The sequence below is a fragment of the Perognathus longimembris genome, chromosome 2, assembly GCF_023159225.1.
Source record: "Perognathus longimembris pacificus isolate PPM17 chromosome 2, ASM2315922v1, whole genome shotgun sequence".
In the NCBI taxonomy this organism is placed as follows: Eukaryota; Metazoa; Chordata; class Mammalia; order Rodentia; family Heteromyidae; genus Perognathus; species Perognathus longimembris.
Genome location: NC_063162.1, coordinates 51,261,554 through 51,273,763, shown reverse-complemented (window position 1 = coordinate 51,273,763; position 12,210 = coordinate 51,261,554). Strand labels below are relative to the sequence as shown.

General features: G+C 43.6%; 1 protein-coding gene across 9 annotated transcripts in view; it reads left to right on the top strand.

Annotated features, from left to right (window-relative positions):
- Kcnma1 (potassium calcium-activated channel subfamily M alpha 1) overlaps positions 1-12,210 on the top strand; it is a 692,132-nt gene that overhangs the window by 535,882 nt on the left and 144,040 nt on the right. For all 9 annotated transcript variants that reach the window (XM_048339123.1, XM_048339120.1, XM_048339122.1 and 6 more), the window contains exon 15: positions 1,393-1,502. In XM_048339123.1, the coding sequence (XP_048195080.1) occupies positions 1,393-1,502 (110 nt within the window). The remainder of the gene's footprint in view (positions 1-1,392; positions 1,503-12,210) is intronic.

The window sequence follows — 12,210 nt, the reverse complement described above, 5'->3', positions numbered from 1 at the left end:
CTAGCTATTCAAAAGGCTGAAATTTGAAGATCGTAGTTCACATCCAGCCTGAGCAGAAAAATCAGTAAGACTCTTATCTTTAACCCCCAAAAAGCCTGAAGTAGAGCTGTAGCACAAGTGGCAGTGCACTAGACTTGAATAAAAAGCACCTAGGCTCTGAGTTCATGCCCTAATACTGGCACAGTGATTTGGGTGGGGGGAGAGAAAAAGACAGAGCGTGAGGGAGAGAGAGAGATCCTCAGCTCAAGGGGGCATTCTAAGATTTTGCCTCCCTCCCTCCCTCCCTCCCTCCTTCCCTCCTTCTCCCCTGCTCTCTTTTTCCCTCCCTCCCTCCCTTCCTCTCTTCCTTCCTCCTTTTCTCCCTCTTTCACTCCCTCTGTTCCTCCCTTCTTCCCTTCCTCCCTTCCTTTCCTCCCTCCCTTCTTCCCTTCCCCATCCCTTTCTTCTACATCCCCCCCCCCGTTTTTGCTAGATTACTTTCAAAGTTTGATTCCAATGTAAAATCCTTCTAGAAATGCCTAGCATAAAGAAATTTGTTGAGAAAACCAGTTCAACTCAGTTAGGAGAAGATACTTATTACAATGAAATTTGGGATAAGAACCCTCTGAAACTACATTTTTGTTATGATATTCAAGGTAGAGTGTCTTTTTCTCTAGAGAACTGTTCTGTTTCGCTGTAATATGTGTATGCTCTTAAAAGCCTTTAAGACATTATGGGAATCTGTATCATTCCAGCCCTCAGGAATCTCTCTGTTCGGATATAAACTTTCCTAATATTTTTTGCAGTTTTATGAACATATAGATAACTATACCGTGTTTTTTAAGAATAGGACTAGACTATGCACATTGTTTTGTGATGTACCTTTTAATTTCCATGAAGAGATATTTTATCATAACCTTTTCATCATTTTTCAGTATTCTGTTGTAAAAGTATGCCACTTGTGGATTTTTTTTCCTTTTTTTTCATGAGTAGAAAGCCTTATAGATATCTTTGTGTTTACCTGCTTATATCTTTGTTATTGCTATATTTAAAAAGTACATATTTACACAAGCTTTGGAAGCAACTGCAGAGCTACTCTCTGGAAAATGTTGAAGCCCGTGATCTGCCCATCATTATTGTGGGCTAGTGCTATGAATCCACAGTTGTAGAAATGACTGAGGTTTCAGAACATGTAGTGTTTGAAGAGAGTACATCTCAAGCCCATGAGCTCCACCTCATTAAACGCTTCCCGTCGGTGCTGTGGAAGTGTTTCTGTTGCTAAGAAGGTCATCAGCCAGGAAGGTTAGCGCTGTATAAGTAGCGCATTCCTGGGTTTGTCAGACTGTAACTCAAGTTCTCCTCTTAGAGTCTATAGTTGTACTTTAAATCCTTGTCTTCTGTGTTCTTGCTTAGATTGAAGAAGACACCTGGCAGAAATACTACTTGGAAGGAGTCTCCAATGAAATGTACACAGAATATCTCTCCAGTGCCTTCGTGGGTCTATCCTTCCCTACTGTTTGTGAGTAAGTGACAGTTCATCGGATGCTCTCTGGCTCCTGGGGATGTGTCCTGTGCTCCTTGCAGAAGGCTTTCTGCCACTTGGTGATCACTGGGGAGGGTTTTGGGTGCTCAGCTCTGCACATTTTGACACATAGCAAAGCGATCATGATGTAGTCCCTGCCTTGAAGGTTTCCACTGACTCCAATTTTTCTTGCAAGCCTGAGAATCTTGGGTGTGGCTGCATCATTTCTACTAAACTTAGCAATTGTATTTAACCTTCATATTTTGAATTACACTTCCATGGTGTAGACATTTGTATGAAGGCTGTTAGGAAGCCATGCCTCTTTGATTTTCTTCTCTTTCCTTCCTTCCCTTCTCTTTTCTTCATTTTTTTGTTTTCTTCTCTTTTCTATTTTCTTCCCTTCCTTTTTTCCTTTCTTCTTTCTTCCTTTCTTTTATCCTCCCTCTCTCCCTTCCTCCCTTGCTCACTTGCTCCCTTCCTTCCTTCCATCCTTCCTTGTGGTAGGGATTAATCCAGGTTCTGGCACATACTAAGCATGCACTATACCATCCTCATTTTTTTGGGAAAAAAACAAATCTTTCCAGCCCCTGGATAAAGGGATTTTAATCTGCCATCTACTCAAGACAGATTATGGTGACCTTAAAGACCCAGTGGCAATGAAGACATTGCAAGTATTTTTGCCATGGGCTGAGGAAATGTGGAACCAAGTGTACAGAGAGAGCTTGGAACAGGCCTCAGCCAAGTAGCCCCCACAGGGCCCCATACCATGTTATAGAGCACCAAGGCTTAGCTTCTTGTACTGGTTGGTGCACAAGATAGACCCGAGGTTGGCAGCCACAGCTTTCCAGTCTCCCAGGCTGAACAATGGTCCTTTAGGAGCTGACCTGGCCTCAGGAGCTCCAGGTGTCCCGACTGAGGCATGATGCTGTCTCTCAGACTGTCCACTTAGAACCTCAGTGGTTGGGTTCAAGTCAAACTAAATGGAAACACAATTTCCCCGAGGATGGTGGAACTTTAATCATGGCCCACTGACCCTGGCAAAGGGTTTGGCATCTGGTCTCACTGTTAAAACCTGAGAAGAAATGGGGATCTGGAAGCCCTAGGGTTGAGGAAGAAAAGGGTCATTTCCTTGTGCTCTGTGTTTAATTAGGAAGGAAGTCTAGCTTCTGGAATGAAATGTCTGAAGGTGTCCAATGAAACCAGAGCACCCTTTACAATAAAGGGGAGAGGGAAGGAGTTTTGAGCTCTTGGGGCTATGGGGCCTGTTCTCCACACAGCAGGGAGGGACAAGGAGGGCTTCTGTTTACCTGGAGACTCCCCTCAGTGTGCACAGCAGGTGTTCTATGCCAGTCCCTAGGACCAGACCCCAAGCACTCCAAAATAGTTTGGCTGTTTACTGAAATTTCTCACCCTTGTCTGTAAGTGAAAGTTTAAATGTTAAATGGACTGGAAAAGTGAATAGGTAATTGATTCAGAAGGAGTTATTTTCTGAAAATGGATGCCCTGCTGTAATGGCCATGTGTTCCTTTCTTGGAGAGCTATTTCTTTCTTTTCTTTTTCGTTTTCTTTTTTTAACTGTGAGAAGAAGTTAACCATTCAGAGGCCCTGGGACCCTGAAGCTGTTCCCAGGAGACTTTCTTCTCCTTGGAGTTCATCCTGCCTAGGAGGAAAATCCAGACCTACAGCAGGTCTTAACAGATCCTGGCAATATGTAAATGTGACTGAAGCTGCAAGTGTGCCACATAGAAATAGTCTGAGCAGCATAGCATACCTGGTAGGAGGCAGGTTCTATGGTATTAGAAGTGTGAGGATCACGAAGTACCTTTTGTTTGCCCATTGTGTTTTCTAGGTTTGAATAGTATTTATGAGTGAAAAGTATTTCCCCCAAAGTCCCTTGGAACTCTCCTGTCACCCTCCTCTTTTTTTTTAAATTAACTTTTTATTGTCCTTACATAGTTGTCCAAAGGGGTTTCAATTCAATATGACATTTTGTGAATATAATACATCTTGATTAATGTCACCCCTTTCATCTTTCTTTCCTATCTCTTTCAACCTCACCCATCTCCTCAGTTAAGTGAAGTAAATCAGGCTCAGAGAGATAAAGGATGCATGTTATTTTTTCTCATCTGTAGAACTTAGATCTAAATTATAAATACATACTAAAATGTTTATATGCATATAAACACAAACATGTCAACTAAAATATTGTATACGCAGGGGAGGAACAACTAACTTAACTTACAATTTAACAAAATGTCTTTTGGGGAGGCTAGTTGGAGGTCAAGGGGTAGGGCAGCTGACATGCAGAGAGGAATGGGTGGGCAAATGCAGTCATCATATTCAATGTCCCTTTGTGAAAATGGACCTAGGCACCATCTTCTGCCCTTGGAAACCAGGTTAGCTCATTGTAAGATAGGTGAGGACTGCTCTCCCTAGAGGTTATAACTGGGATAGACACAGTGGTGCATTGGGTCTATGGCAATGTTTAATTTTTTGAAGGCTATGTTTGCTAACATTTCAAAGTAGTGATATTTCACATAAGAACTAAATTCTAAACCCTCTTGTAAACTTGAGATGGCCACCAAGGACATGCACATCTATTAAATGCTAACTGGCTCCAAAGAGATGTATAGTCCCTCCTACCCTGATGTCTTAAACAAGGCCAGATTTCCATCAATAATTCCAGGTCTGGTGGTATAGACAGGTGATTTTGCTAACCTTGATCTTCTAGGTGGTGTGATACTTCACTGGCCTTCGGTCTAACAGCCTGGTCTAGAGGATTTAGAGACTCCTCCAATATTTCCCTTGATTGATTTTCCTATTTAGAACGTCCCAAGAAGGGGTGGGGAGGAGGGGAGAGGAATCTTTCAGAACTACCTTATTGTCAGAGAATTTAGTATTTGGTCAGTAAAGCTTCTGCATTACAATACAAAAAAAAGAGCAACTTCTGATGTGAGTGAGAATGTATTTAACTTAGTGCTATTATTCCTTTAATGCAGTGATTCAGCAGAGGTGCAACTAATCAATAAAGAAAGGACACTTAATGAGATTTAGGAACATCCCAAAACATTGAAGCTCTTCTCAAGCATTTGATTATCTGGAGGCTTAATTATCTGTGTTTTCTACTTTAAATTAAAGAAAAGCCATAACTCAAAGTTACCAGCAGTTTAATGATAACACTCTTCAATTCAGGTTAATTAAAGCACAGCAGTAATTAGAGTGTAGTGTTGTACATCACCGGGCTGGGGCATAAGTATTTTCATTACAGTAAGAATTGGCTATTCAATTTCCAGATGACATAAAGGATGCCAAAATATATTTTAAGCTGGTTTGTGGAGAATTAAAAAAAAAAAAAAAGAATCGGGGGCGGGGGGGGGAGCATTCTGGGTATAATAAAGCACAGATAAAATATACAGATTTTTCAGAGCAGTTTCTGTAATTATGTGCTGCACTAAAACAATATGTGGCCAATAATGTCTAAAAGCATGAAAAGAAATAAATTTACTCTTCCCCTGGGCTGGCAGAGTGCCACCCTACAGGCTGGGATCGCTGCGTGGGATTGCTTGTAGCTTTCTCGGGGGTTGAGAGAGTCACCCTATGAGCAGATAAGAGAGATACCTCTGTAGGTGAAATTCAAGTCATTTCCCCAAAGATCAGGAAGGGGGCTGGATGGAGATGAGGGAGGGGCAGAGGCCCAAACTAGCTTTTCAAAAATTTCAAGCCTCCTGTGTGTTGGTGGCTCTTACCTGTAATCCTAGCTACTCGGGAAACAGTGCTGAGGATCATGGTTGGAAACCAGCCCAGGTAGGGAAGTTCATGAAATTCTTATCACCAATTACCACTCCCCCCCCACACACACAAGAAAAAGCTGGAAGTAGAGCTGTGGCTCCAGTGTGAGACTGTAGCCTTGGGCAAAAGAAGCTCAGGAAGAGGGCCTAGGTTTTTAAGTTCGAGCCCCAGGATTGGCATGCTCTCATGTGCGTACACACATACAATTCATGCCAGTGATGAGACATCAAGTACATACATTGACTGCATACAGTCCAGCATTTGGGGCCATGAATGTACATGATCAAAAGAGATGTCTTTGCCCTAAAACAAGAAGATAATTTAGACAAAATGTAAAATTACTCTAACCTTTTCTCTCCATTTGCTCATTTATCCACTTCCCCCCTTAACAGTTCTGTGATGTTTATATTAATGTAGCTGTCCCTGTTTTATATAAACAAGGGTACTGTGGTTCAGGGGACACAGGTACTCCTGTGTCCAGTCATTTGGAGGGCAATTACTGGAGCCAGGATTTCAAGGTGTAGTCTTTGTTCCATTAGGAACCACTCAGACTATGTGCTAGTTGAATAGTGAATGGTTCATTAAGACCCGCCTAGGAGCATATACAATGGAGCAATAGGCAGCCTCCATCTCCAGATGTTAATCACTGGATTAAGTCCTGAAGTCTGCATTCTGACCAACAAACTGCATGAATCTGACTCAAAGTCTGAGTCCTGGAAACACCTATTTCATATCAGGCCTCTACCTCACACTCTTTCTGTGCTCTGCACCCCATCACTGGAATGGGTTAGCCAATCCTTAGCACGGTCGATGGGCTTTGTTGCACGTGCGAGGGTTAAAATGGTGATCTCCACGTGTGCTTCTTTCTTCCCTTCCCTCCTTCCTCCTGTAGGGTGTTCTGCAGTCTCCAGGGGCAGAGGAATGAGTCTGTCCTCTGCTGTGCCATGCAGATCCCTGACTGCCCTTCCCATACTCCCTGCTTAATCTTAACCAGGACAGGGAAAAGAAGTGGGGACCTGGACCCTTCCGTGCCCACGGTCAGTTCTCTTTACTGGACAGGTAAAAGAGCTCCTGCTTGAGAAGAGCAAAGAAGCCATCGAGCAGAGAAGTCCAGGGGAAGCAAGGGTCCTTCATGGTTCTACCTCAGAGTCATCATCTCAGGGACTTTTTTTTTGGAAATCATGGTGGACACAGCCTTTACCTTCCCAGGATGCTGGGAAGAATGTACTCTTTGCTTAAAAGGAACCAGTCATTGTGCTCTTGGTTTTGCCTTGGCTCCTTGGCCCTGGGCTCTGTGGCAGTAGTGTTGCAGCAGAAGAGTTTGAGATGTGCGGGAGAGAGATTATTTGCTGATAGCTGACACCAGCTCCCTTTCCATCTGGCTCCTCACTGACTTCTGCAAGCCGCCTTGAGGAAGCAGGTGGCTAGTGCCCAGCCTGCAGAAAGAAGGCTAGGGCTAGGATGCCATCTGAGATCACTTTGTGATTTATATGGTGAGAGTCACAGAGGACTGGGGTCAAAATCCCCAATCAGCCACTTGCTGGATATGTGACTTGCGGCGAGATACTTGATTTCTGTGCACCTCCTTCTGTGCACCTCCTTCTGTGCACCTCCTTCTCTCCCGAGTCAGCAGCCTGACTTTGGACTTGGTGCCTACTCCCAGTTTCCTCATCTGTAAAAACAGAATGGCCCTTGCAGCTCTCAGCAGATTATATCCTTTCTTCCCCTTCCATCTTTTCCCCATACCCTCAAATAGAAGCAACTACAAGGAAAGATGCATTATAGTATTCCTAACTTTTATTAACTCTCTCTCTCTCTTTTTTTTTTGGTATGTGTATGTACCAATACTGGGGCCTAAACTCAGGGCTTGGGTGCTGTCCCTGAGCTCTTCAGCCCAAGACTAGTGCTTTACCACTTGAACCACAGCTCTACTTCCAGTTTTTCTTTTTAGGTGATTAACTGGAGATAAGCGTGGCAAGGGCTTTCCTGCCCCGGCTGTCTTCCATTCACAATCCTGAGATCCCAGTCTCCCTAGTAGCTAGGATTACAGGTGTGAGCCACCAGCATCCAGCTTCTGTTTACTATTGTTTAGTAAGTTCTCCGGTCAATTTGCCACTAGTCAGTGGGCTAGATATCTAATAAACTGGGAATATTGTCACCATTTTGCCGAGCTTAGAGCCAGTTCTGGAGAAACTTGCAGTTTGTTCACATACATGCACACGAAGAAATTAGTGATAATACAAATATCAAATAAAGGGGTTGGTTTCCCTTTCAGTCCCACCTTCAGAGTTCGCCATCTGGTTGGGGGCAGTATTGCCCATCTTCAGGGATTCCAGATATGCATGGGGGGGTGGGGGTACAGACATGTGGAGCCCAGAGCTGAACTTTCTAGAGTATCCTCCCATGGAAGTCACCAGGAGAGGCTTCCTGGAAACAAGGCCATCTGCCCTATGCCTTATAAGGAGGTTGGATGCAATTAGGAGGGAAAGAGGGGAGTGGGTATTCTAAACAGTCCAGGACAGAGAGTAGCAACAGAAGGCCTCATAGTCCATCAGAATATTCTGGACACACAAACCTCTGAGATTTGCCAGGGAGAACACATGGGTTCCCCCCTTAGAAGGGAGAGGAAATCACATCAGATATATTTCCATGTATGTTGCTTTGGGGGAAGTAGGGGTAATATTTTCAACACAAGAGTTTGTGATGGTGAGGATGCCCTCACCTGCCCCCCGGTAGGTAATGTATAGAGGAGGGAGGTGGACAGAAGGAGCTGGAGGAACATAAAGCTTCAGCAATTCAGCTGACCAGGGGGAGAACACTGTGTTCCAGGCTCTGAGCCTCATAGTGAGCCTATTAGGCAGTCACTCACCATTTGCCAAGTATAAAAGCTTAATTGTATCAGACTTTACAGCTCAGAGGGGATTAGGACAAAAGATGTATTTAAAAATATGATGTGTCTCTTGCCCCTTTGCAGTTGATGGAGCAGTTAAAATTCACATTTGATGTGGAGTATTTAATTTGGGGAACTCCAGTCAACTCTCCCCATCGGCTGTCTTAAAGGGCAGGAATTCTGTGCCCTCAATCAGCTGCAAGTGGGGGTGCTCCCAGCTGCTCATGGGGTGTGTGTGTGTGTGTGTGTGTGTGTGTGTGTGTGTGTGTGTGTGTGATATATTTAAGAGTAGCCCTTCCATTTTACCATTAACAAAGATGTTATGAAACCTAGTTTAGCTGGGCCTGGGCACTGGTGGCTGACCACTTATAATCCTAGCTATCCAGGAGGCTGAGTCTTACAAAGTTTCAAAACAAGTCTTGTAACTAGACATTTTATCCCAAGAAGCTATCATTTTGAAACAAGGCTCTTGAAGATGAATGTGCTCCATTTTAACCCCTTGATGGTACATGCCTACTTTCCCAAGCCATCATGTGTACCTAACATCAACTCTGATCATTCAGTCAGCCTGCCGTTCTTAAGGCTTCTGGGTGGCTGGAGAGGGGCAGGTGCTTCCTAGAGGAGGATCCAGGGGCAGAGGGCGTGATGGAGGCTGCTTCTCTCCCCTGACACCATCCTGGTGGAAAGCTCATCTTTAACCACTCCAAACCCATCCTTACAGACTTTTCCTGGGCATAGAAGATGGCACAAACTCTGTGACAAGTTTCCATGCTTGATTCACACCAGCAAGTAATCTTTCCACTCAAGGGGGGCTGATTTAATGGCAAGAACAATTTATTTCACCCTGGTAGGTAGAAACCGTTGGACTCAAATTCTTAAGAGCCTTTGTTCCAGGAACATCTGGGCTGAAACTACTATAGTTAATAGATGATGCTAAGAAAAAAAAAGAAAGGAAGGAAGGAAGAAATAGAGGACTTTGTATAATGTCATTGTCAAATTTGGTAAGCCTCTACTTAACAATGATCAGGAAAGCAATCTAATCTTGTTGTTACAACAGTTTTAGTGCAGATTGCTGGTTTAAGACCTTTTTGTTACAAGTGACATTTATTTTTCTGAAGACAGAAGTTATTTGATTTCCCTTGTAATTATGTTTGCATTCAGCTACAACTTTTTTTTCCAAAGGAGGTCTAGGATATTTTAGTTTAAAAACCAAGAATTAAATTCTTGCTAACTTATGGCTCATTTTGTTCTTCTGGTCACATTGTGAAGCCTGTCTTGCTTTCTCCTTCCCTGGACCCTAATCATCCTTCCTGAACTCATATCAGTCCTGTATACCCTGACATCCACAGCCCAGATCCACACAGAAGAATCTGTTCAAAGCTAGTGCTCTGCCACTCTGAGCCACAGAGCCACTTCTAGCTTTTTCTGTGATTAATTGGAGATAAAGAATCTTATGGACATTTATGTCTGGGCTGACTTTGAACAGCGATCCTCAGATCTCAGCCTCCTGAGTAGTTAGAATCCTAACAAACATGAGCCACCAGCTCCAAGCTTGCATTCTTCCTTTTCAATCTGTTGGCTTCTAATAAACAACACAAATTAAGAAGCATTTTGTGTTGGGGTCCTATACTCACTTCCTGTGCTCTGCTCAGACTTTCCTAGTTTTCTTTCCCTCTTTGTATGTTCTCCTTTGCTCCAGAAAATGCTGCTGGTGTTTACTTACCCAGTTATTTAATGAACTTTTATTGAAAGCTTACAGTTTTTACTTCCCAAATTCCAGAGAGGCAAAACATGCATCTATACTGAAGAGCTCAATCTAGACAGTAAACTAGGGCTCACTACAGTAGCTTCCCTTATTATCTGCACAAGTCTGGCCTCTCCCCTTAGGCCCTCTGTGTTGGTCTGCTCTCCCCTCCTTGGTTCTCCTACACCAGAGGCTCAAACTTCCTCTACCTCTTTAAGCCCACACTCCTGACAACTCTGCATGGCAGGTTCACTCCCAGAGGGAAACCACGTTTCTGCTTCCAGTCTAAATCATTGTTTATCATTCAGTGTAGTTTGTCAGTACCCAGAGTCTACCTGTTAGAGCAAGGTTTAAAGACGTGGACCCCTATAGAGCTCGGGCAATTAGCAACAAAGGGAGAAGACTGAGGTTGTCTAAGCAGTCAGAGTGGTGGGAACTGTGGCACTTTGGAGAATACATTTCCCTCCTGGCAACGTAAAGGCTCATGGTTCCAGTCACTTCAGCCCTATGGACTGCTGTTCTGGTGTGGCCATGTTTTATTAAAAGGTATACCTTTTAATGTCTCTTTTCCAGCTCTGTGTGTGTGTGTGTGTGTGTGTGTGTGTGTGTGTGTACAGGCATTGGAGCCTTATGTTCTTGTTTAGTTTTTTACCCCCATAAGGCTAGTGCTCTACCACTTGCATCATGCTCCACTTCCAGCTTTTTGCTGGTTAATTGAAGATAAGCATCTCACAGAGTTTGCCAGGGTGCAGACGTGATCCCGAATTTTAAGAACACTGTGCTGTCCACACAGTGAGTGTCTGTCTGGTATCTGCTCGTGTGAGAAATGCCTGCACAGCACACTGCATCAAGACCTCATTTTCATTTCACTTCTTTCTTTTAAAAAAAAATGCAAAAGCTGTTTGATCTTAAGCCAGTTTCTTCATCTTCTTTAGCTTAGGACTTGCATTTTTCCTCTTCTGCGTAAGATCAGGATCAGTCAGTTTGTAGCACCCAACTCTGTAAATGCATGAAGTGGCCTCCTTTACCTATGTCCATGTGGCTTGCATCCCTTGGTCTCTCTCCCCTCCCATCTGTGACTAGTGAGCTCCAGCTCATTTGGGGTTAAAGGGCTCCTTAAGAAAAGAAAGTTTCTGTCTGGCTCTGTCAGGATCACCTTAGGTAGGAATCTGGAAGTCAGGAAGCTATAATTTTAAAACCAGAAGACACTCAGAGATCTTCTGGCCCTCCATCAGTGAGACTAAGGAATGTGTACCAGGCTGTGTGGATTTTGTTGTCTTCTGCCTCAGGAAGCTCCTCCCCAGTTGGTAAATAGCATGGTAGTAAGAAATAATTCACCATTACTATGAACCAATTCTTCCTCTTCGTAGACCAGGTCTATAGAAGTAATTAAGATCTTTGATCCCGTGAACTACTAGAATCCCAAATTGGAATGATTATTGCTCATAGGATATCAACAAATTAACTTTCTCATGAGCCATGCTAGCCTTGACTTTTTGGCATATAACTACTATTTACATTAGATAATGATTACCCTAATCTGGTAATTTGGTCCAATAAACATAATATAAACTACATGATTTTTTTTAAAAAACCAACAATTTAAGCTTCAGAAGGAACAACTCCCACAAAGGGAGCATGTGAGTGGAGCTCTAGGGGACATAAAAGAAGAAGGGCATTTCCCCACACTGTTGGATATGTGTGTTGGTGTTACAGTGAGTCACATAATCGGCACAAAGTTCAAGTCATTAAAGTCTGCTGGTGGGAATCAGAAAACCTGCAAATCACTGGGAGAGCCCCACTAGGCCTGGATGGAAGTGCTCCTTTGAAATCCAGCTGTCTGTTGAAGGCAAGGCCAGGGAATCATGACCTTGCATGTAGAAAACAGTAACTGATCTCACTCCATGTGGAGAGACTGAGGTCTCTACAAGCACCTTTCTTACAAGTAACAAATCGCATGTCCAGCCTGTTTGCTGATGATACCTCTTTGTTTTATATTAACTGAAGGCCTTTTCCACGCACTTGGAATCAGTTTGTAAACCCTGTGCGGTGGCAAGCAAAGTCACACGACCCTGTTTTCCTACCCCTGCTCTCTGATCTCCTGAACTATGTGTGGATTTTGTTCACTCAGCTTCAGCTCTGCAGGCTTTACTGTTGGTTCTCCAACGCTCAAAGCTGTTGCCTGCCTAAAGGCCTTTGTACTAGTCTTGTCTACTCCCTATAAAACTCTTTCCCCGCTGGGAATATGGCCTAATGGCAAGAGTGCTTGCCTCGTATACATGAAGC